This window comes from Cryptomeria japonica, chromosome 1 (genome assembly GCF_030272615.1).
Source record: "Cryptomeria japonica chromosome 1, Sugi_1.0, whole genome shotgun sequence".
In the NCBI taxonomy this organism is placed as follows: domain Eukaryota; kingdom Viridiplantae; phylum Streptophyta; class Pinopsida; order Cupressales; family Cupressaceae; genus Cryptomeria; species Cryptomeria japonica.
In genome coordinates, this window is record NC_081405.1 from 631,166,574 (window position 1) to 631,193,393 (window position 26,820).

The 26,820-nt window shown below is 34.9% G+C and overlaps 1 protein-coding gene across 4 annotated transcripts in view; it reads right to left on the minus strand.

The window, feature by feature from the left end:
* Nucleotides 1-2,827: 2,827 nt before the first annotated feature.
* The window catches only part of LOC131042484 (SAGA-associated factor 29 homolog A), a 97,872-nt gene continuing 73,879 nt past the window's right edge, over nucleotides 2,828-26,820 (minus strand). The window contains exons 4-10 of one of the 4 annotated variants that reach the window (XM_057975790.2): nucleotides 20,757-20,833; nucleotides 11,405-11,523; nucleotides 11,013-11,098; nucleotides 10,809-10,859; nucleotides 9,646-9,799; nucleotides 4,312-4,325; nucleotides 2,828-3,327 (exon numbers count right to left, since the gene is read on the minus strand). In XM_057975790.2, coding sequence (XP_057831773.1) covers nucleotides 3,219-3,327; nucleotides 4,312-4,325; nucleotides 9,646-9,799; nucleotides 10,809-10,859; nucleotides 11,013-11,098; nucleotides 11,405-11,523; nucleotides 20,757-20,833 — 610 coding nt within the window. In that variant the 3' untranslated portion in view covers nucleotides 2,828-3,218. The remainder of the gene's footprint in view (nucleotides 3,328-4,311; nucleotides 4,326-9,645; nucleotides 9,800-10,808; nucleotides 10,860-11,012; nucleotides 11,099-11,404; nucleotides 11,524-20,756; nucleotides 20,834-26,820) is intronic. The other 3 variants (XM_057975791.2, XM_057975793.2, XM_057975792.2) reach the window with 3 other exon arrangements.

Below are 26,820 nucleotides of genomic sequence, written 5' to 3' on the forward strand. Positions count from 1 at the left end.
AAGTCAATGAAGAATATAAGGCCATAATAGCGTCAATTTTTGTTATGGATAACTGATAAAAAGCTATAAGCATGACATGAGTTGTCAGTATTCAATACAATCATCTTCAGGTCAGGCAGCTGTATTATAAATTGCTACCAATATTATCAAAATGTTTGTCTGTGTTCTTTTTTTTTTTTAACAATGCTTTGAGATTTGAACTCAAGACGAATATTATCAAAATGTTAATGAAGATCTTTTCCATCATTTTCACACTTTTTAATAAGACAAATATATAACACTTCATTTCTGTTAAAATACTGGAATCTGCCATGCCTCAATCTTTTATCATGTATTGCAGTTAGTGCAGAATTTGCAACCTCTTGTAATTTCATCTTATCAGGTTTCTTGACTATATACTTGGGTTTATTATCTCCATGAGGTACCAATTTATGCAGTGGTACTTGGGTAACGCATTATTAGATTCGCTTTGGGCACACCCTTTACATGCCTCAGATTTCACAATAACAGTTGTACCTCACAGCTTGGCATATTGAATATGATCTAACTTGGCACAATAGGCACTTAGTGTAATGTAAAATCACCTTAACTGTAGACATTTATATTGTACATATGAATATAATGTCTTCTAGCTTTATCATTTCATTGTTCATATGTTAAACTGATAACTTATATGCAGTCTGCACCGTCAATCCTGTATCTATCTCTTCTATCGATGCATGTTGACAATGCTTATCTACTGAATGTCATATAGAGCTAATGAAGTAAAATAGCTATGTATCTTGTCTCAATAGTCTTGGAAAGTAAAGTGTTCAGTATATATTTTAAGGATATGTTTTGGTAGTATAACCCCCAAATTAAGAAGTGTAGATGCGAAATGCAGAGCCAGAAAGTGTGACAAGATTTTTCTGTAGCACACTGAAAGAAAACAAAAAATCATGACCTAGAAGAAGAATTTTGTAGATCTGTTCCATCCAGCAGTAGATTGGGTCATAACAAGGTCTTATATTGAACAACAACTAATTCTTTATAGTTTGTAAGCAATTCTAGAACTCATAAGTCAAATATAACAAACCGTTTCAATCTTTATAAAATTTGTAAATACACATTAAGGATTTACTTTTGCATTTCTTTCACTTTCACCATTTGGCCCCTCAAAAGTATTCTCCAAGGTTGCCAGGAGATGGGGATGCTTGGTGACTTTGGAGACTGGTACTGGTACCAGTATGGCTAATTTTCAAATATAGGAAATGGGGGTACTTGGAGACACCAATTTTTTTTTAATTTAATTTAATAATTTCCAAAAAATATCATGACATAGAACTTTGACATGACATGTATCCAAAATGTGGAAGCATTCACAATACATGTGAACTGGTCTCATCGAATGCCATGCTTGTAGGGTTTAAAATTTTGATAACAAATGTAAACAAATGATTGCCTTGATTTGCAAACCCGGCATTGGGCAACTTTTGTAGTCTTCTGGGAGCATTTCACTCTTCTAGGGCGGCTACAATGCGTCCAATAGTGGATAAATGATGGAAAACAATGTTTTTGTTTTGTTTTTTACCTTTTACCTTGCATTTTCCTAGAGGAGGCATGCAGGGGATGGCCAGAAACCTGGGGGGAGACAGGTAGACGGCAGGAAACATGGCAGTGAGGTCTCTGGCCCAAAACAAAGTCTCTAGGTGCGATAAAAATAACCCAAGATGCATCTCAAGGGGGTGGAGACGTGTCTCCTGGTTATTGAGGTATTCTCAAAAATCTGCCTCACTTCCACTAAAATTTATCTTTTGAATTTAAAATTCAGTGATGCCTAATTAAACAATAAAGTATGCAAACCAAGCCATCTTTGTACAATATCAGAATAGATTATTAAAATAAAAGCTCTTCTTGTAAGGGATGGTGCCTCAAAAGTATGAATTACAAGGGTACTGCAGAATGGTTACTAACTAAAATGATGGGTGATAAAAGACTTAACTTGTTAACGCATAGATGAAAAATTATCTAGAGATTGATGCCAAACGTATGATAAATGCCTTCACAAATAAGAAAATGTTACAAGGGTGCCCCCAGAGATATCCAGTGGGGGGGGAGAATAAATATGCTATATAAAGTATCCATAGCACCTAACCACCAAGCAGTGGCAAGTTGTAAGTGGAGGCACTTACCTCCAAGGTGGCCCAGACTCAAATCTCAGCAACTCGTGCCACCATTATAATGTGGTGAAACTCCTACCACGATAATGGGATTGCTGACTGCATCAAAATGGTCGTTGGATAGTGTGCATGTACGTTTTATAAGGGTTTTTAAAAAAAAGAAAATCAATACTTATGGTATCTAAAGTCTGCAGAACAAATTTGTCCATGCCATTTTGACAGTAAGTGCATTTTCACTGACCAGACATGAAGTATATATTTTTTAAATACTTTCTGGAGGGAAAGGTGAAGCCAATATTGCACAAACTGATTAGTGTGAAATCAAAAACATATCATGATGTAAATCATAACAGAAAACATATATTATTTCCAATTTTACAGAATTTTCTTGCTTCTTAAGTAGACAACTTCTATCCCAATTTCGTTACCATGTTTCCTGTTTCTTCAAAGTAAAAAGAGAAGTATATGATGTTAAAGGAGAACCATAGGACAAAATCTTGTTCAAGCAAGAAGGCAGCCTGAAATAGGTGTGGGCTCATAAAGAGCCAAGAAATTTCAGCAAAAAAAGTAACAGCAATCCAAGATACAAATGAACTAATTAAGAATCACATTTAATGTTTGAAGTACTAATAGTACTACTATTAAATGCATTTCATTCATATGAACAATTAAACACATTATTGACAATATCTCAATTAATAAAATAATTGAAAAAATATTTTCAATGTTCGCCAAAGCTTGTTCAATACTTGAAATGGAGGAGAAGAGGAAACCTTTCTTACATGCTGGGGTCCCATGGCAATGGAAAACTCTGTTTCTGGGTGGTATACCCACAGTTATATGTGAAAACTAAGGGACTCCACAAAACATGAATGCATGGCCTATGGTACACAAAACATGAATGCATGACCTATGGTACACCTACAAACTATTGGCATTCCACTTTAAATGGTCCCAGGGCAAATATTGTTAAGCCCTGAGCAGTTAGATTTTTTACATATATTCTTATAAAATATCATACATAACAGTGAGCATACTTCTTCAGACGTCTGATGTGCATCACTGGCGATGGCCTTCAGGAAGCTGTACAACATGAAAGAATGGAACAGGCCTTTTTGGAAGACCATCAACTCCATCTTCTTCGTCATCATCGAACTCAAGCAAATAGCTAGCAATGTAAACAAAATGATTTCAATAAAGCTTGACAATTTTAATTGAACACGCTATATGTGACATGTAAAATCTACCAGCTGAAAACATATACAATATAATCATGACCTTTCTTCCTATCTTATTGGCACTTCTTTGTGCATTCCAAATAATCTTCAGAATTACTAGAGGTTTTGATACCATAAGCACACTTTAAATAAAGACTATGGACTTTCCTCAATTGGCATACATAGAGCCTTGATTCCATTCATCTATGAATCTTGATTTTAGAGAAATAAAAGAAACTTAGGCAAGGGAAAAGCTACAAGGAAACAGTATAATCCAAATGATATATTTCACACCAATCATCTTTGAAAACATGCCACTACAAAAACTTCATATTTAATGACTGGTGGTTCCAAATTTTACAGCAAGAAAAAAGAACAAACAGAAGAGGCATAGAACCAGAGAGGAATGATAATGATTATCAATTCAGATGAGGATGGTGTTATGGCTCCCTAAAACTAAATCCCCAAATTTTAATGAGCATCCTAGAAAGGATATGTCAAAAACAATAATACCCAGGGGTATGGATTTCAGTTTGCAAAGTTTGTCAAGTGAACATATAGTAAACCAATAGAATATTACCATTTTAGTAAAAGGAAAATTCCAAGACGGGCAGAATTTCACTATCTTTGTATAATAGTCATGTCAGCTCACTAAGAACTTATCATTTTCAGAGTAAGAAATCTTTGGGTGGGCATATTTTGTCTATAATCTAGATATTAAGGAGATAATTTCATTGTCTTGGCATAGAGGAATCTTGTGTTATGGAATAATATGCATACGTAAATGAATGAAAGTTTGTTCCTTACACAAAAATAGAGGCTGCCAACACACAATTTATCTCGAAAAGAATTGTCATTAAATTTAAATATCTAGATCTCTCTTACATAAAGCAACTGATTTAGCCTAGTAAATAACAAGGCAGATGCCAACTTACTCATCACTTTTCCTCTGAAATTTTTCCCACGTGCAGAAAGCCACCAACAATACACCATCACAAATCACCAACCATTAGAAAATATCTTTAATTTAAAACCACCTTATAGATCAAATCTATAACTTTAACTCTACTGTTTAAAACTATCAAATTTGCAAAACTCAGAACTACCAACCATAACATGCATTAATCCCCTTCTAATAACTCTTTTCACAAGGATAATCCAATGAATATTTGCCATATAAGACAATTAAAAAAATTCCTTCTCCATGCCCTCTACATTGATTACATTTCACAAGTATTTTCTTGAGAAATAGGAAAAAGAAAGAATACATTACTTCGTCCTGATAAACTATTTGAAGGATTTTTCACACACAATCAAACTGTTTTCTATGAGATTGCTGTAGAGAAGAAAGAACTAGACCATCCAGTGCAATAGTGCAGAAGATTGCAGACACCCACAAGAAGTAGATAGAGCATAGCATGTCTATTGAAACCAAAGTTCCCAGACTCGGACTCGGCTCTGACTCAGCAAGACTGACTCGACTCGTGACTCGACTCGGACTCGGCAACGACTCGGCAACGACTCGGCAACGACTCGGCAAAATAAGAAAACCCTTGAAATTTAGAGATTTTTAACGATTTAAAACTTGTTTCATACACCCATTATTGAATTAAGCTTAAAGACACTATAACATCATCAAATAGAAGCTAATTTGATCACATACATAAACATACATCCATCACATGCGTAGAAATGTAAATTGTAGTTGAAGGAATTAGAAAACATAGATATATAGAGTTATAAATGTTGTCCGAGCCCGGGTCAGGGTCACCGTGACCCGGCAGGGGTCACCCGGCCCGTTGACTCGCGTGACTCGCCGCGAGTCACGGAACTCTGATTGAAACTATCATTGCATACTAAACCAGTAATACTAATAGAACAATTTGACAGCATCCTTGGAAAGCAGCACTTAAAGATTGAGTTGGGCAGAGATAAAGGAAGAAACCACCAAGCAATAAGAAATTCAACAAAGAAGAAGAAAATATGGTGGATCAAAATAATAGCATTCAAGGAAGGGGCAATGGTACCAAAGGAGGAAATAACTGGACACAAGAATAACAATAGGTAGTCAACCCCATCAAGCTCACTAGAAATGCACAACACCAAATTTAAGTTGACAATGTTTGGCAATGATATGACAGATGATGTAGAGACTTATTTGTGCTAGATTCACATTGAAGAAGTCATGGACCAATAGATCAAAAAGTCAAAAATATTTATTGTGGATACTCAAAGAAGATGCTTGTAGTCAGTTTATTTATCATTGATTGTTATGTTATGTGAACATGGTTTTTTCTGATTACATGTGTCAGCATGCATCGTGAACTTAATTACTGTTTTGGTCAGTATGGTTGGTCTCTTGAACATTCTGGTTTAACTGACACACATTTTGGTTGTCCAATGGTCACTCCAACCTATCTGTAGAATAATGAAGGTCAAGGAAAGGAGATCTAATTTATCATGTTCTAACCATACTATGGATAGAGCATGTGCACTAAGTTAAATCTAAGTAGCTGGTTTGGGTTTAGGTTCTAGTTCATGGGTTTGGTTTGCATATTTGACAAAACAAATTTCAGGTTGCGTTTGTTTCAGGTTTGTCCATAGTACATACAAAAAACATATAGAAATCATAAATATATAAATATTTGTAGCCTACTAAAGTAGGAATCAAGTTCAAAATACCACATAGCATCATATAATAAACAAAACCACCATAAAAATTAGAAATACTACTTCAATATTAGTCAAGTTTGAATATCATGATAGTTATTCATTGTTCAATATTAAAATAATAATATGGGACGAATTAAGGAATATTTTTGCTCCATTATAACCATAGTAGTGATTAAATTCCATTTTAATTTACATTAAAAAACTTAGTCAAATTGAAAAAAAAAAGAGAAGATAGTTAAGCCACTTCACCAAGAATATGCCTAGCTAGCAAAATGTTTAGTCCCCACCCTAATCACTCATTCGAAGATGAGAAGGATGCATGTAGGATAAACCCAAAGGGTAGAAGTCTTAATGAAGCAAACCCTACTCTTTATTATCTAATATTTTAATAACCTTCCTCAATGAAGGTAAGTGAATTTGAAAGCACTGCACTTGGTTGAAAAGCCAAAGTGTTAATTCAACCCACGATCAAGTAGGAATAGATTGTCATATAATCATCCATTCACCGTTAAGAACATAGTAGGAATGTGGGATGGGCAAAGGGCCAAATAAGCAATGGATAAACTCTTCATATTTTTTTTCTCTATTTTTTTTTAGCTTTAGCACTAATTTTAATCTAGTTTATCACTTGTAAAAAGAAAACAAAAGAAGTTTTAAAACTCGTTAAATTTTGGCATATTTATTTTGGATTCCATTAAATTCATTTGGGGTTCAACTAAGTTTGTTCAAGATGAACCCACAAAGGAAATTGCATGCGCTAGCAGAACCCCCACCCAAACTAACCCAAAATCCGAATTGAACTACCACACCCGAACCCAAGGCCTACAAGGCATGAACTAACAACATAGCCCTATATCAATAATGTTGCAATTATCTAATTCTGTGTGTAATCTTTAGCATGTTCATTCTCATAGAAGTACTTTGATGTTGTATTCTTTATTGATATAACACTAACTCAAATTACTATATGCAGATTAGCTCACAAAACAACATGAAATGGGAAGATATTGAAACAACATTCAAGAATGAATATCCTTACCTAGAAAATCCTACGTAAAGCATCAATATGATATGAGAAATATTGTAAGAAAAGGAAGAATATGATGTAGGAGCATTTGGGTTCACATGCAATCTTGTGTCACCCAAAAACAATGGTAGTTCATTTTTTATTTTTGCCCTAATTTTGGTGTCAGGTTTTCAGGTTATCACTTGTTGGGCTGTCTTTTTGGGTTATTGCTTACGGGAGTTTCTCACTCTTGTGACATTGAATGGATAGTATGATTAATATTGCTTACACAAATTTATCACTTATCAATATTTCGTTCATTTGATGTTTAGTCATTTTGGTTATCATCTTGCATGGCACCTAGTTGTTCATCTCTAGTTTCAAGCTTCTTTGGTTTTGATAGTTCATTGGTGGGGCCCACATGCTTAGTTGGTGTATGTTCCAGATTGGAATCCACATTCTTTTTCAAAATGGTTATCTTTTGCTTTCAGAAATTCTAAATTTTCTAGCTGGTCACATGTGGTTCACAGGGCAGAGTTGGACACAAATGTTTAAGGATCTAATTTATTGCTGAGGTTGATTGTTATAGATGCTGATTCCATGGGGCGTGCATTTATTTTGTGACTTGTCTTAGCATGAACATCTAAGTCTAAACCTGTGATACTATACTGGAACCTGCCTAAAGTTCTCTTTTTGGGCATTGACAAACAATCCCCTTTTGGATGTGAGGACAAACAATCTAAAGACTGTTACTTACGTCTGGGCACTGCTTTTCCTCTGCCAAACAGTTATATTTGCTAGGACCCACGACTGTCTTAGCATAAATCCTCCATGGCATATCAAAACTGGGTGGTTTCAGCATATAAACCTAAGAAGTAATTAACATGCCCATGTGAGGCAAAAAATGACAGGTGTTTTCTTTTCTGCTGAATTTGTTATTCATAATGAGATTGTGAAAGTCAAGTGCTGAATGCCAGTTACAAGCTTCTTTCTCTATTCAGGCCAATTCTTGTCATGGCTGGTGATGTCCTCCCTCTGACCATTATCTGGCGACAGTTACCAGAAAGTTAATGCAGCAGTTACATAAAGAGGTGCTACCACATTGCTGGCCGCCAGATTTCAGACTTTCCTCTAAATACAATGAGGTGTAACATAGTTGTTTGATACTGCAAGTCTGATATGGGAAGCTGTGATGGCCATCTATCATTGCTGAGTTTATGATTCCATTGCGCTGCTGGATATTCTGGGCATACTATCTTATAACAGACTTTTCAACTTCATATAAAGTCAGAGATAGGTATATACAAGAGGAGAGGGACGTAATGAGAAAGAGGAAAAGGAGTTTATAGAGAAAATTTACAGAAGACCTCCTCCTTGGACATGGAGGTGAGATAAGAGAATGTATGAGAAGGTTGCAGTGCTTCCTTTGTTGGCTGATGTATAATCTTGTTGTGTGGGTAAGAGTAAGAGATGTGAGATTGAGGAGATTGCAAAGTCCCTGTTGCTGGACTATGTGCCTGTGAAGCAAATAAGTTTTCTCAATTTTAATTAATAAAGATAATGTAGGCTGTTATTGCTTCCATAATACATGTTTGAGCTAGTCATAAGTTTTTGCCATATCTGATTTGACTAGTGGCTGAGTAATTGTGTGTGTGGCTGATAGGATTAGCTGCCCTTCACTGGGTGCCTGATCCTGGACTGTATCAGAATATGTAAACATCACAAGAAGCAGTTAAAAAAATATTATGAAAAAACCAAGAACCATAGAATGAGAAGCAGAGAATAGAATGATTAGGAATACATTGTACAATCATACATTACAGCCACAATGGATGAGAATTCATTCAAAACTTTATAAGAATCCTCAGAGTAGATAAAGGATAGCAGCAGTCATGGAGGCACAAAGATGATTCAGCCATAAAGGAAGAACTGAACAGGGTACCATAAGAGTCATAATACTTGAAACCTAAACTAAAGCAGGAAATTTTGAATTTTTGACCAAAGGCCAGAGTACTAGTGCACCCCTATTGTTGACTAAACCAGTAAAGACAATGAGGGCGAGAAATATGAGTGGATACTAGAATATGCATCTACAATAACTATTTGTATGTCCTAGAAAATAACTATTGGACAAGGATGAATTTATAGGTTTAGAAAAATATTTTTTTGAGGTCAAACATAACCTTTATCTATCGTGCATTAAACTTTAGTACCTTGATATAAATCCATTAATTTAGTCCTCTAGGATAATGATATAACTAAATTTATTTAGTGCACTTAAATAAACAACTCATTCCCAATTCTAATTATTATTCGAGGACTGTACTAAGATCTCAATGCGAATCTGTTATTTTGCAAATCAAAGTCTTTCAAAGGACAAGTTGCAGAAATTTCAACAAATCATTTCTCTACTTTAATGACCAAAGATGCGGTCTTATTTTGAAACAATTACAGGCCATATGCTAAAATTAGTCAACTATTGGAAAACAAGGATCTTCTGTGCCAGCAGTTATTAAAAGTGCCGATACTTGAAAAAATAAAATAAAATACAAACAGGACTGAAGTTGCATGTCATCTCTTAAAATGTTACCTTGCGATGTGAACCAACTACAGCTGCTTTATAAAGTGCAGTAGTTCCAGGATATACTGCAAGGACTTGGCTGCCAGTTGGAAATTCTGTTGCAGTAGAAGAATCTGTGCGTTTTGGGAATGGTATAACACATGAGAGTGGCAATTTGTACTTCCTGCAAGAAACCCATAAAGACGGTAAATTTGTTTGAATGTACAATTTGCTATGGCGGAAACAATTTAGCTAACAAGCACAACAAAGCACATGATCTCTCACCTTTTATACAATATGAACTCACTGTATTACTTAGTGCCAGCACAATATTCTTCGCTAAATATTTGGCCTTAAGTTTTATAACAATTACTTTCACGGAAGGCTTCAATAATGCTAGTTAAGATTGTGACCAAGCCATCAGAGATGAAGGAATGACTTGAAACATATTTGACCCTCAACTGATTTTTTATTTTTTTATGATCACACAAACTTAAAAATTAGAAAGACATTCCTATTTAATTTTCTCCTAATAATTCCCAACTTCAAACACCTAAAATTGGTCATCAAGTTCACAAGTGGACTTACATGTTGGATTAAAAAAGAAGGAAACTTGATTTCTTGAAAAAAACAGTATCATGGAATTTTTGTTGAGGCTTGCAAAAGAAGGAAACAGAAGATCTGACTACAAATTTAACTCCATTACATGAGAAATCTTGGACAAAAAATGCTTTCTGTGTGTTTAGAATCTTTAGATCAATATGCAAATCTTGAAATGAGTTAAGTTGGATCTTATGACTAAATATTAAATACGATTCCATTTGCACCTTATTTTGACTCTGTGGAAAACATGGAAGACTACAAAACATTTTCATGATTTGCATTTTTTCAAGCAAACATAAAATGAAGAATAGTGAGTAATTACATTACACTCTGGGAAAAGAACCTATATTAATCAGTTTTTCACTAATCTGACAATCAAAACATCGTTATGCAAAAGAACTCCAAGAATTCTCAAAGAAAGGGCTCATAAAAGATAAATATGAAACAAAGAGGAGAATGGTATATTGATGTATAAATCAGAATGAAACCCTCTAGTAAGAAAATTATTATCATCAAAAGGTACAACAGCTGGACCAAAGTTGGTATGCCGGAAACAGTAAATGCAAATATGTTTCAGATAACAGTAATACCTGGGACCATTCTCTTCATCATCACCAGGCTCTTCGTCAATTACTTCATACCTGCACAGAACTTGTAAGTAAGCCAAACACTTGCAACTAAAATAGATGGTGGGAAATGTGCTACAGGAATAAATGCTTTCATATTTTGTTTATTGTTATACATGATGAAGCATGATAGGTAAACAAGTTGACCTCTGATGAAATTATACTTACTTATTTGCTTCCCTGTCAAAACGTGTCACTTTCACCACTATCCATTCGTCTTTATCTGCATTATCAGAAGTAACTCTTGCAGCAACCTGAATAAAAATAAATTCAGATCACTGATTGCTACATGTAGTGTAAGAATCATAGGCCTACGCAATTATCATTATTCAAGTTTTAGAATTAAAGCTAGAAAATTCTTGATTACTTTGAAGAAATAGACTAGATTTGGATTTTAAGCTATACTTTGTGCCATACAGGGTTGCCTAGGTTCTTTTCCATTTATCATGTTAAATAGAAATTTCTACGAAAGATTGAAAACAAACATCTTGAAAGCATTAAAATTTAGAAGTTTAGCGTCAGTCTGTATATTAACACCAGCCCAGGCATGCATGAACAACCTGATCGCCAATAAGAACATTTAGATGCTCAGGTGGTGCTCGTAACGTAACAGATGATGATGTCAACCTGGCAGGATCAGCATCAGCTTTTATCCGTTTTCTCTTTTGCTCACTAACTTCTGTCCACCAGGAAGAGTTGGGTAATATCTTAGAAGAATGTATCATAAACATACAACTAGCTTGTATCAGGTATGCATCTACAGAAGCTCTTAAGATACATTGTTATTTTCTCCATCAAATATGAAAGCAATAGCATCTGCAATACACCTTTAGTTTTTTCAAATTTCTTAGAATTTGATGTGCACTTATTTTGGTATTCAAGGACAACCGAAGTGGTAAAGAATTAGATATGTCATGCAGAAACTGGAAATGAACATTGGATTGAAATACGGGAAAACACTTCAGTGCAAGTGACAACAGTCATTATGGCATTTGGAATAGTTCAGGACCCTTAGATATACAAGAAGTCTTTTATGTATGCATTGCAGTCAAGCATACACTTTGTATAATCTAATCAAATTAGAAGCATCTTTACTTTTCTGCAAATAACTAACTGAATCGAAATAAACAGAACAGAATTTCATATACATCAAAGAAAGGACACCACTTTCCTCAAATGGATGGCCAAAAAGACTTTGATTTGTTTACAAACAAAACTAATAAAGTCTATTGAAGAAAAAAGAATGGCACGTGGGACACACAAAAGAAAGAAATATTTCAAAGCCTATTGCTAACTAAACTACTCAAAAGGATAAGCAGTACTTAGTTTCAAGTTTCAACCACCATATCAAAAAAATGAAAATACATAATGCATGCTCATGCTATTCCTACTTCTAACTGGGTTTTACAGAAATTACCTGGCTTTAATTCAAATCCAAAGCACCATTGAGATTACCATGCCCAAGGAGCCTGACACATGTCTTAATATCTCAATTGATTACAACTTGCTAAAGCCTGGTATAATATTTAAAATTTTGATAGGTTACATTTCCATTATAATTTACTTCATACTGTTCAAATGGAAATTGAGGACTCAAAGCCTCTAGATCTTCTGTCTTGAACTCAATATTTATTAAGAAGTTGCATGGATTTCTTTCCAGTGCTCCATAAGGACACATCCCTCTCCCCAAATCCCCCTGTTTTTGGGATGGGGATGTTTCCAGGATGCAAGGGCTTAAAGGAAGACACCCCCCTGCCATCCCACCAACTCTGCTACAGACCTGGGACATTTCCGAGATCCCCCAAGATATCCAAGGGACTCCTAAGAGTCTCTCAATCATCCTGAAGACTTTGGAGTGTCTCCCGCAACAAGAAGAGAAGGTCCATAATTTTAAAAAAATACAAAAATTAGAGTCTTTTAATTTGTGACACAAAGCCTGACTCTAATGACCAATGGGCCAAACCCTAAACACTCACAAAAAACTTATAAATAGACATATAAGCCTCATTCCAAATCACTCCCAAGTTTCAACAAGGTTTAAAGTTGCAATAGCAAACTACAAGAGTGAGAAAGATTGCAAGTGAGGACATTAGGATTAAGGAATAGTGAGAGTGAGAGCAAGTGTGAAAAGTGACATCTATCCAACATTGAATCAATGCATTATCCAAGCCTCATGGTAAGCATTGGCCCTTCATGACTACTTTTGTATTTTTTTTAACATTGTTCAATTTAGTAACAAATTACTAATTTTAGTTGACAAAATTAGTAATTAATTTAGGCCCTCGGAGCTCACAATTACTTGTTACAAACTACAATTTACATTTCAGTTCTACAAATAAATAATAATCAAAAGAAAAAAATAAAATTATAGCAACAATATTTAGGTGTTCAAATTTATTAGTTAAATTATGTATAAATGTTTTTTTTTGCAAATTTACATAACTATTTGTTTAGAAAATTAAATAACTAAATTTTACAGTCAAATTAGGATTTCATCTTTTGTGTATCCTCCACTTTTGCACTTCGTGCAACCTGCTTCTGCACTTCCTGTGACCTGAAGTAAGAAAAAAAAGGAGAATCCTTGTTGACAAATGTTGATGAACAAGGATTTTTTATTTTTTGTATCCTCAACTTCTGAACTTAGTGCGACCTAGGTAAGAAAAACAAAATGAAATTCATTATTTTTTCTAAGCCTATGCATAATTTATTATTTAATGACATTGTGACATGTATGGTAAGTCGGTAACCATAAATTTCATTTTGCAGCGTTAGCATGACTTCTCACAAACTGAGTGACAAAGAGGATCACAAAGAGCATATGGGGGTTCAACCAAAGACTTCGAGTAGAAATGGATCCATCTAGGTTTCTATAAAAAAAATATCAAGCAAAGGAAGTTTTTTATCACATTCCAACTCCTTTGTGAACTTAATGCTATCTACAATGTTGTCTAAACAAGGATACTCCTCCAATGTGTCTTGGATTATATTGCCAAATTAGATTTGCATCATTAACATAATGCTTCCACCATCTTGGCTTCAAAGAAAGAGAATTGAGTGTTTTTTCTTCAAAGTGCACCATGAAAATATTCACTAATATTGGAGATAGCGAGGACCCCATAGCAACCACATCTAATGGCTCATAGAAAAGCACCTAGGTGCAGCACTCCCAAAGAAGAGTGATTGCAGGTCAATGCATAGTCTTCAGTGGTTCACTACTTTCCCATCAAAATGTACTTGTCCTAATTTATGCAAAGCAGAAGACAGGCCCTAAATTGATGATTGAAAGCAGAATGAAAGCAATTTCTAATTTTGTACATATGAAGAGCACTGTCATTGGCAAGGCATTAGCTAAAATACTAAAGTATCTAACAATGATAATTTTGGGTATTGAGAACAAAAAAAACTTGTCCTGGTTATATACAACTCATTTCAAATATTTATTAGTCTAAGGGTATATAACAAAACTTCAAAATATTTATTAGTCTATGCCATATTCAGGGATACTATTGAATTCACTTTTTCCATTAATCAGTCTCACAATTTATGCAAATAAAAAATTTATCAAGTTTTATAAAGTTGATCTAAAGTTAATATTAATTTAATTATTATTTGCTTAAAAAAAAGCCACAGCCAATCAAATGTCATCTAGTTAAAAATTAAATCATTTTCTAATGTTTGTATGATGCATATTGAATGCAACTTGTCTGAAGACCAACTCATGAAATTAATGTTTTTGTTTCAGTTTTCTTTTATATTGTATGTGTCATAATTTGCACTAAACTTGTAGAAATGAATGAAAAATGTGGAGGCATGCAGGAGGCTCAAATAGCACACAAAGGGCTAAGTTTGCAAGTAGAAGATGCATTTTGTTCAAGCTTTGTGATTGTTCCAACACGTATTTGTGTTTAATTTTTATTTGAGTTTGTGGTCTCCAGATCTATGTGAGTGAGGTTTTCCTATGTCTATTTATGGTTGTGTTTTTCTATTTGTGCAAGGGACGTGATGGTCTAGAGCACAAATTTTGTTTTTCTAATGATGAAGTGATTGTAGCTGATTTGGAGAGCAATATGGGGGCTTTGCAGAATAAGGATTTGAAGGTTTACTATCATTTTATAAAATTGTTATTTTCAAGTCATTGCACATAAATTTTTCTAGGTGTGTGTTTTTTAATGGCTCTCTGTTCTCTTCACTTTCAATGTTAAGTACTATAAAAAAATAAAAGAATTTTTCTAGGAATTGAGCTTAGGGTTCAATGAGTGTTAAGTAATAACGTGGTTGGGATTCTACCACTATCCCCATAGGGTACTAGTAACAAGTTCTGCCAGAAACATTACCCACTCCTTGACATAACTTGCAAAATTCATCCAAAAATAAATCACTATCACCAACTTGACATGAGCTGCTCTTTGTAAGCCTTAGTAATTTTACAACTTTCCATGCCATTGTTGCAACAAATATAATTCTGAGTGTGTTTGTTTTTGGATGTGGTGTCTCTTCTCTTAGCTCTTGGCACTAAAGATTGTAGGGAAATTAGAAGAAAGTTTTTCCAAGAGTTGAGCACTAGGGTTGGGTGTTAAGCAATAATGTGGGCAAGATTCCTTTGATTTTGTAAATTTCATAATTATTCTATTTATAATTGTGTTTTTTTTTTGTTTTGTACAGGGGTAGTGATTGGTCTAAAGTTTAAATTTTGTTTTCCTTATGGTATAGTGGTCGTGACTGGTCTGGTTGGCAAGTTTGGGGCTTTGCAAAATGATGGTTTGAAGGTATATTGCGCAACTGTTCTTTCCATGTTTCTTATTATAGGTTTGTGTTTACTACTATATCTGATAAATTAAATACACGAAGTAACAATAAAGATGACAATGCATACCAGATATAGGAGTAAAATATATTTTTATTCATACATGAAATTATTACAATGAAGAAGACCAAAGATGGTCAACCAAGGATTATAGTTGATCCCCCTACATCATACTACCTTCCTTGACGATACACAATATATTTAAATGTCCCAACGGTTGCCAAGCGGAACACAACCATCAACCAACCAATGCTTATAACTACTTGGGAATGACAAACAAAAAATTAATACATTGTTGGATAACCAATATTATTGAACATAACAATAGACATTGTATGCTAACTACATCATCCCCCCAAAATAAAAAGTCGTATTCCAAACGACAAAATCAAGTAATATTCAGGAAGACTAATGACAAAAGTGTAGACTATGATTTGTACTGTGCAAACTTAAACTTGCAGTGTACTTTAAAATTCAAATGAGGGTTTGGGGGCAACACTTGCAATGGGGTCAAGGGGCAACCCCACTTGCGAGTACTTTCAGGCTTTGAATTGTTCCTATACTGCCTCCATCCAGGGCTCTTCAATATGGATCGTCCAATTCTCAATTTCCCTAAGATGGATAGATTCTCAATGCGCTAGAATATGTCTGTGAATTCAGGATTTCCCTCTTCGTACTCCTAATCCAATGTTGACCATAAGGATGGGTTGTCTACCTGGTCAGTAAGGATGGGATATGTTTCGTCTAAGAGTGATAAGTGTTTGGCGATCTCCTCCCACTCACTCCTTGTATGATGTGTGCCTTCCTCGTCAAATGGCTTCCTTTCCTCCTAACTACAACTCCTACTAACACTTAACTTTTACTTCATTCTCAGGAAGGGCTCCGACTTTGGAGTTGTTTGACAAGATTTTCCTCGAATGTCTCTTGCATAGTTGAACTACTCGCCAAGGCCCAAAAAAAAACTCAGTGAAAACTCAGCAAAAAAACTCAGCAACTTAAAAAATTGCTTAAATTTAATAGAAATGCTTTTTTTTTTTGCAAAATTCAATGAGGAGATGCATCCAATGAGTCAATAAATGAGTACACAAAAGAAACAAGCTGAGTCTAGATATATTTGATTGATTTAAATGCAAATTGGGTACAAAATGGCATCCTCTTGTGGAATGTTGATGGCTGATAGACTGACACAAAATGAAATAACAAATTGTTCTTGTAAAACTAAAAGTAAATACTACATCAAAACATTTTACATCTTCCTCTTCCCAGCTCTAGTGAAAACAACAGGAGAGATAGAACTAGAGGGTCTAGTCCTCGAAGTCCAATGTGGCTTCTCCACCTCGCCAAAATTAGGTTGAGGGTAGCACCCCTCGTGGGCGTCTGAGGGTGAGAAAGGGGTAGAGAGATAGGTCTAGATCTTGGGAGAGAGAGGAGAGAGTGAGATAGGAGAGAGTGAGATAGAGAGTGGTAGAGAGAGGGGATAGAGGAAGAGTGATAGGGAGATAGATAGGTCTGAAATTCGGGGCAGATAAAGTGAGTGGGATAGAGAGAGCGAAAGAATGCTATAGGAGCCTATTGATTACTGAAATTTGACTGTCTCAAAATTTAAAAGATCTAAAACCTAGAATTTGCATTATAACTCATAGAGATTTGAAACCACTCTCAAACATCTTACGACTGCCAATATATACATGAAATATAACTTAAAAGTATAAGACTTATACTTAAATGTTATATTTCATGTATATATTCTAATGAAGAAAATGAGACGGATTTGAAAAAAGAAAAATTAGATAGTTTTTTGACATGTTTGGGCCTCTTTTTTTTATCTCACCGAGTTTTTCCCACTCGCCAAAAACTCTGTGAGTTAATGGTGTAAATACTCGCCGAGCAAAAAAACTCGCGAGTTTTTCAAAACTCGTTGAGTACTCAGCAAGTATTCCATCTATGGTTGTAATCTTCTTCTTCATTCTCTTTGTTCTACAATCCATCAAAATCTGATAGCTTGAACTTGACCACCCAGTAGCCTCTTCTCGCCTTCATTGGGATCTAAGGGCATGAATCACTCATTTCTATCCCAGTTTCTTTCAAGACAACAGCGCCAAATGTTTAACACTATATCTGATAAATTAAATATACAAAAGTACCAATAAAGATGACAATGCATGCCAGATACAGGAGTAAAATATATTTTTATTCAAACTTGAAATTATTACAGAGAAGAAGACCAGAGATGGTCGACCATGGATTACTATTGATCCCCCTACATCATACTACCCTCCTTGACAATTCACAATATATTTAAATGTCCCGACAGTTGCCAAGAGGAACACAACCATCAACCATCTGATGCTTATAACTACCCGAGAATGACAAACGAAAAACTAATACATTGTCGGATAACCAATATTATTGAACATAACAATAGACATTGTACGCTAACTACAATTTGTAACTGCACAAGTTATATGTAAAGGATATTGTTGTTATCAAAGAAAACAAGGGGAATTCCACTATGTTATGAGAAGCAAAAATGATATATCATCTAACAAATGGTAGGAGATACGCAATATTGCATTCCAACATTGTGTTTGTGATTATAAAGAAAGTGAAAAAATTCAATATCCAATCTTCCTTTGGAAATGGTATTTAAGAAACATCTCATTCAATAGAAAGAAATCACCCCAAGTATATGGGGTGCATCATAAATTCATAAAGACAATGTGCCATTAAAATCTCTTGTTATAACATCGATTCTCCCACTTACAAATTACTATAATCTTCTTTCCTCGCAAATAACAAAACACTAGGGATATAATGAGTTATTTATTTAAATATTCCTCCAATTTTGTGTATTTTGTTAAGTAAAATTGGTTGGGTGATATAAAATTCCAATAAATTTGAATACAGTGTCCTTGTTCACAAATGTCCCAATAATAAGTAATTGGAATTGTAAAAAGGTGCATCGATAATGAGACTACTTCACTTGTTCAGCTTTGTTTAAAATCAAACATTTTCACTTCCAAGGGTGTCTACAATGAGTGATCAAACAGGGTTGCTAAGGGATCCCACTATCTCCAATAGTGTTGATCTTTTCACGAAGCACTTTGATGAAAAAATACTGAATTTTTTCCCTATGAAGCTGAGAAAGTGAAAGAGTTATGTTGATGATACAAATCTAAGGTGGCAACATGTTCTAAACAAACTAGAGAAATTTCACTCATGTTCAAATAACATAATAGATAGCATTTAGCTCTCAAAGGAGTTGAAAGTTGAAACATGATTAAAAATTATGTCTCCTCAATATTCTTTTTTTTATAGAAAATCTTATGGATCCATGTCCCATCAAGTGTATAGATTAAACACTCACATTTACCTTACCTACATGCATCTTCACATCACCATCCTCACCAAAAACAAGTGTTTGAAAAAATCAAGCTACAAAAGCCTTTTGAGTCTATGATGAGGAACTTATCAACCAAGAAATCTCACTTGAATAAGGCTTTCAAAAATGAATAGGTACAAGACTGAGCACATTGCTAAAGCATTCAAACAAACCAAAAGATGTCATAAGATTCATGGCAATGCAAATGACTCGTTGGATACCCATGTGGCTTTTCTGGTTTTTCTTTCTTATGTTGAAGGCATCTCCAATTAGATTTCCAAAATTTTGAACAAAAAAGGCATCAACACATCTTTTGAACCATATAAGAAAATTAGAAATTTAATCCTTTCCTAAAGGATTAAAGAGAACTGCTTCCTAACTCTAGGATCCATAAAATTGAATACTCGTGTGGAACTGCCTGTACTAATGAAACATGTTTCTCTATTAGCAATAGGATTAAGAAAAGTAGTGTGGACATCAAACATGAATGAATTAACAAATTTCTACTTACAAAGTATTTGTTTCAAAGCCACCAAGTTCCAAGTGAAAGAAGAAAATTAAGAGAAGCTGTTGAAAACAACAAACACTCACATTATCTCAAAAGAAATGAGGGGTGATGTTTCAGCTACTCTTGACAACTTATCATAAACTCCCTTAGACATAATGATAGCAGTCTAATGTGATTTATAATTTAGTAAAAATCTCTTTTAACCTTTGAATTCATTTTGTCATGTGAATGAGACATCCTATTTCTAACCTTATGTGGGCCTCCTCCTTTCCCAATAACTTGTCTCCTCATACATTATTTTCCCACCTATTCTACCAGCAACTTTCCAGCCTAGACCTCTTTCCTGCAAATTTTTGTTATAAACAACTCAAATGTTTGTTAGATTTAATTGTGTTACGGTGTTACCATCTTTTTTGGCAAATTTTTAACCATTCTTATCTCCCTAATTGATTTATTGCAGTAATTGTTATTGCACAAAAAATTGTTATTTCCCACCTTAATTAATGTTTGGGTTCCTGTTTCCCTGGCTGAGCTCCCCATGGCATGACATGCACTATTTATTGAGCTATTCTTGCAATCCTTGTATCATTTTTTCTCATCTTAATGATGGATAACAAAGTGTAATATGAAGTGTTAAATAAAAACACACACAATTTTTTTCCAAAACTGTTTTACTCAATTAGAATAATCTCAACTGCTTTGAGAAAGCTATTCTTATTGAACAAGAAGGATCAAAAGGATTCCGAAAGGATTCCCATCAGTAACTACAAACAATCAGCTCCTATTCACTCAGAATGATTGGTTCCAACCACATTAATATATTAGCTATTTGTACAGATCATTTTTCTATTATAAATTTCCCAATATGCAGGAAAAGAACTACGAACAAAACTAGAAATGTAAAAGCAATGTGCATAATTCTTATCATATTGAAAGATAACTCAAACAATGAAATAAATTTCTGATGTCAGAAAGAAGGCATTCTATGAATTTTTTGATGCTAATTTGTTTGTCATTTGAGCAAAGAATTTCCTTTACAAGATGATGGTTCAAAAATCAATGCACTATAGAAACTACCTAAGTGTACTACCAAAGCTATAAAAATAAGGCAAAAAGAAAATATAACCTCCCTAGTGAAATCAATCTTAGATCTTGATAACAAAAAAGATCATGCAGTATTTTTTTGGATAAAACTAAAAAGTAATGCTGCATGCATACCTAATTTTTTTCGATGTGGCAAAGATGGTCCAGGTTGCAACAAAGCATCCAACTGGCTCATAAAAGCATTAGATACACTGCAACACAATTTAATAAATACCAACATTAGACATGCTAAATTTTGCCATTTAAATCATTGCATAAGGTATTTGCAAGAGAATAAAGTATTAAATGCATTTCACTTAAAATTTAGCTATAAGAACATTTTGAAGTAATAAATCAGTTAACAAGTGTGACATTTCATGTTTCCTTTGTGCGTAATCTTTGGTGTGTATAATAAATGTAAACCACTACCTCCAATTCCATGCGAAAGGTGACATATTTAAAATGTACAAATGTTAAATGTTGAATCAAGTAAACTACCACCTCCAATTCTAGGTGCAGCATACCCCAATAGATAAGTCCAAATGCAAGTTCTAAGTGAAATTGATGGAAGGAATACTGTTCAATCATGGCTTCTAAGCTAATGGTCACCTCACTATGGGATATTAAAATTTAACTTAAGATCAACACCCAACTTATTCTACTGCGAGTTTTAGGCACTTCTTTCCAATATGGATACACAAGTTTGAAGGCAAGTGTCCACACATTGTAAGCTCTCATTGAATGCAAAAGGTGCTTAAGAAAAGTTCAACAAGTTTTGAGGAAAAAAAATCTCTAGACTCCACCATCCACACAAAGAGTTTGTTCTCTGGAAGATTAAACTCAACATCAAAAGAAAATACTTTTGTTATCTCAAAGTGAATCTCACCATGGCACCAAACCAAATGAAGAAATGAGATGACAAGCACTAGAGTGAAAGGAACTTTAGAGTGGGAGATTGGATCTTTTTTGAGGTTTCAACCATATAACCAAATATTCCTAAAGGAGCAAAAGAAGGATAACATGCTCTCACACAAATTGTATGGTCCTTATCAGAGTTCGCATAAGATTGACAATATGACAACACACTATAATTCATTCCAGCGCCAAAAATACATCTAGTTTTTCTTATCTATTGTCTAAAGAAAGTTATTGGGCAACAAAATTCAGCACAAACACTGTTCTTAGTGCTCGATGAATAAGGAAAAATCATCTTGGTTCCTAACGCAATTCTTTAGAAAATAATTAAGAAGCTAAGGACTAGGATCATCATGGAAGCAATTCTTTAGAAACACATTAAGAAGCTAAGGACTAGGATCATCATGGAGTAGTTCATCAGATTTTCAAATGGAAGAAATTTCCTCTCAATTATGCTACATGGGAAGATGAATATTTCATGTACAAGCACCCCTGATTGATCAATGTTGAGAACAACCTTTCATCTAAAGGGAGGAGTATGTGTAAGACCAGAAATTTTGTACTTTGCAATTCCCTTTTTTGTGTTTTGTATTCATTTTAGCTTGCACTGTGTGTTGTGCTTTTGACCCTTGTCTTCATATGTCTAGTCCTAGTCCCCTACTCATCCTAACCCATTTCCAATGTGTTTCCTTTTAATTTAATGTTTTACCTCTTTTATTTTCCTTCCCCTAGGTGTTTTTCCTTTTATCATGTTCCCCTTACCCCTTTCTAACAACCACCTTTTGACATTTTGCCAAATGAATTAATAAGATCCTGACCCCCAAGTCTAATGCAAGATCATCTCTTTTTGGCCTTTAAATCATGTACCCAAAGCTTATCTCAAGCCGCATACACCACCTTTAGATGGCCCCCTTTACCCTTGATTTGTCATAGAAAAATTCAACCTCCTCGAGCTCAAGAACCAATCTCAATGGCAAGTGTTTACTAGTCATATTAGTCTTTTTTACTAATCAAATTCAATTTTTGATAGCACGAGCATTTATTGGGGTTGCCTACGGTGAGCTAGTCTCCATCCCTAGATTTCCTCCAATACTTTCATAAAATGGGCTTCATTTGCCTCATTTTTACATAACAATACTAATTTTTCACTTGAGAGAACTCGTTGAGCAAGGAACAAGCCCATGTTATTGTTTACTAATTTCTATAGTGAATTAGCTTTGGCATCAAAGTCAACAACAAGTTTCAAGAGCTATATAGCAAAACTTATAGCTGAACTCTTTATTTTGGTCATGATTTTTGTATATTTTTCAATCAGCTTTAGTAGGTTTTCATTTGGTTTTACTAACATATTTGGTATATGATTTGGTTTTTCAATAGCATTAACCTGAACTTTGTTTTTGATAAAATTTGGTTGGCAAGTGCCTGTCACCCTATACAATCTATTTGCCGTGTGCGTTTGTCATAATATCAGGTGTATCTCTATTTTGCATGTTTTTATCTGATTTGCAATGTATTTTGACATGATATCTACCTATTTGTTGTTTTACTCCACTTTCTAATCATCTCTCTAAGAGGTTGTTGTATAGACAGTTTCTCAATAGGTTGTTTCCATGCATTAAAAAATGTTTCATAAGTTCCCAACATATAGTACTATGCTGTCAACCCAAGGCCAAGCTATTACATTGGCTACTATCTATCACACAAGGGTCCCAAAATTAGAATCTGACAAAATTTGGTTGGTAACTCCCTGAAAAGTCCTAATTCCAAATCTGGCAATAACAATGAGCTTCAAGTGCATATGTTATGCATGATTTTTCTTTCCTCTTCCCTAGACTATGTGCTCAAATTTATAGGTTTCATATGTTTCCATTGAGTTTCTTGTCATATTGTCAGTTCTAGTTCTCATCATTGTCAATTAGTGTTAGGCTAGTTGGAGATTGCCTTAAGTAACATTCATTTGCATAGCTTGCACACACAATCACAGTATAAAAAGAACCCTCTTTAGCTCTTAAAGTTCATTTTTAAGTTCTTTCACTATGTTATGCCCTTAACCTATAGGATGTAAGGGGATATGTGATGTCCAACTATGGTTGATTTTTCTTTCCTCTTCCCTAGTGTAATTTATGTGCTCAGATTTCTAGTTTTTATATGTTTCAACTTAGTTTCTTGTCATGTTGGCAGTTCTAGCTCTCATCATTGTCAATTAGTGTTATGCTAGTTGGAGATTGCCTTAAGTAACATTAATTTGCATAGCTTGTGCACACAATCACACTAGGAACCCTATTTAGCTCTTAAAGTTCATTTTTAAGTTCTTTCACCATGCTATGCCCTTAACCTATTGGATGTATGGAGAAATATGAAGAGCAAGTATGGTTGATTTTAATCTTTATATTAGTTATATATTAGTTCTTAAATATACTTATTATAAGCTAGGTCAGCCTTTATGGAATTAGGGGATTAATAGTGCCCAATGATGTGTGTATAAAAGTGGTAATGAGTAGTTGTGAGCGTTGTATTGCAAGTTGTATTCTTATTGTAAAAATTTCAAAATTTTCCCCCTCAAAGTGACTCATTATTATATAGCATTTGTAACTTATTCTTATATTCTTCTCTTGTGCTAAGTTATTTCATTACAACCCTCCACCACTTTGGTTTGACAATGAAGGTTGTACTAGACAAAGACAAGGCCATTGAGGCAAACCTGAGCCAGCTCATTTCTCTTCTTGGTATGAATGCTCTCAAATAGGTTCCAATTGCACTCACATTTAGAAGCCCGATAGAGACGGGACAAAACATGGATGACTAGCCTCTAAAGGTTTGGTGTTGCCAACACTGTAAATCTCCCACTACAAATCTACAAGTAATACAAAAAATTATAAGTATATTAAATAAAAATTCAAAACATAAAATTTCAAGTTCCCGATATTAAGCTAAAAATTTAAATTGCATTTATCAAACAAGTATGATTAAAAGACTAAATTGTTTACCTATCTGTGAGTTTTCCCTTCTTTAAATGGATAAACATGAAGAAAAGAGCCTCCCCTCTACACCCTTGTAAATCTCCACCTCCTCTAGAACCATGTCTCTAAGGCCTTCATCTGGTATGATCCTCTCTATGCATGTAGAAAAGTCCACCATGACATCCTCACCAGCCTTAAATGTATTAGAGAATAAAAATTTGGGTTCAGATAGTGTGTTGTAGTGGACTTGGTTCATCCCCCTACAAATTACACCCAATGACATGCCAAATGATTTCATGTGTTCTTTTATTACCACCATAATAATGCAAAATGGCCTCTTTAGCCCTATGAATGACCTCCTATAAGCAAACCATTGGCATGTTAACCCCATTAACTAAACACACAACCTTGAACAAATGTTATGTCACCTAAAAAATTTAAAAAAATAATTTCATATTATCAGAAAACTAAAAATCCACAAATATAGCAATTACCAAATTCCCTATAAAACCTATTTAATTGCTACTTACCCTAAGTATCTCCTCTACATTTTTGAAAAACACATCATCAAAAATTATTTTTGTTGCCTTGTCCCCTTTGTGTTTTGGAATATGGAGTCTATCTAAGCATTGCTCCCAAAAACCTACTGGAATGAAGAAATTAAAGATACAATACTCTACAAAGTGAGGCAGATAATGGCAAATTGTGTCACCTTCGATTACACCAAGCTCCTTGGCTTTCATACACTCTCATCAAACTAAGGACCCAAGTACAGTTGGTGCCTAGCATCTTCAACCACACTTTTAATCCATCCAATCTTCCCTGTGCAAAGCACTAAATACAAGTAATGGACAACAAAGGGGCTCCAAAAATGGTGGCATGCCTCTCGGGAATAAGTTTCCATTGGCTACATATGTTGTTGCATTGAATATGATAATTTGGAGTAGGACAACATTCACCACTACAACCTACTAGATCACCCCCTCAAACAAATTGCACAAAATCTCAACATCCTTCATTTCGTGTGAGACATCTGTAGACTTCAAGAACACTAATGCGCCTCAAAAAATTCAATTAGCATCTTACTCCTACCATCTATCCATCCATCTAATAAAATGTTGCAACCCTTACTCTTACATAATTTCCTCTAATCATATACGATAAACCATGTATTTCTTACAACATCCTCTAGCAATAGATTGCTGAAATCCTTAGCAGTTAGAGTCTCAAAACTTGCACTGGCAACTATTAATACATTTACCAACCCTTCCCAATATGAGGAGTTAGCCACATTAAAGGTTATATTACTGTACTAACAAAAGTTTATCTCTCCTATCCTAGCATTTTGGTGTTTCTCTCAATTCATAGCAGAACCTTCAAGTGTTTGCCCTCTCGGGTAAACGGTTAAATGCAGAAAGTAAATGCACGGAACATAATGGAAATATATTAAATAACCAGCCTATATATTAATTCCACAGTCCATGTACAATAAGTGCTTATAACATTACATCTGACACTACTAACATGATCATACTTCGAAGAAAAGGTACACAATATATAATACCCGAAGGGGTACGACACAACCGTCGCGACTCCAACTACCTACCCGTCGGCTAACTAATTGACCGCCATAACTCATTATTACCGACGACAACATAAAAATAATATAACAACATAACATAATGATTATTCCCGTCAACATCATCCCCCCCAAGAAAAGAAGTCAACTCCGACGACTTAATACAAAACAGAGATGAACGGCAGGAACCGCTGACGCCAGTCGGGCCTGGATCTGATACACTTCCTGCGTCCTCGCCAGAAAACCCTTTTCTGCTACCATCCAATGCTCAAGTGCGGATTTCACCAATATTGCTTCCTTTGCCATCACAGTCCTCCTGTACCTAACCCAAACTTGTCTGCAAAACACATTTTTCAGTCTCAGCTTCCACCAACTGCTACTCAAATGATTCTGTCTCCCTAGCCAATTTGTCCTCGATAGCCACCCGTGCTGCTCTCTCGGCATCCAACTCCTGGGTACGCTGAACTAAGTCTCACGCGACTATTGCCTCCAACCTGGTGGTCAGCTCCTCCCGAGCCCTCTGTGCATCCACCAAGGCAACCTCACGTCCAGCCGAGACATACTCCGAGTTCCTCAAAGCGTACCAGTCATGCCTGGAGGTGGCCACAACCCGCTGGCACAAAGGCTAGGAGACACCTCAAATCCTTCATCACACTCCCCAAAGGCTAAAAACTGAACTGAATAACTCCCTCATACAACTGCGCGGACCTGCAATGCCTTCCCTCAAACTCTGTTTGTTCGCAAC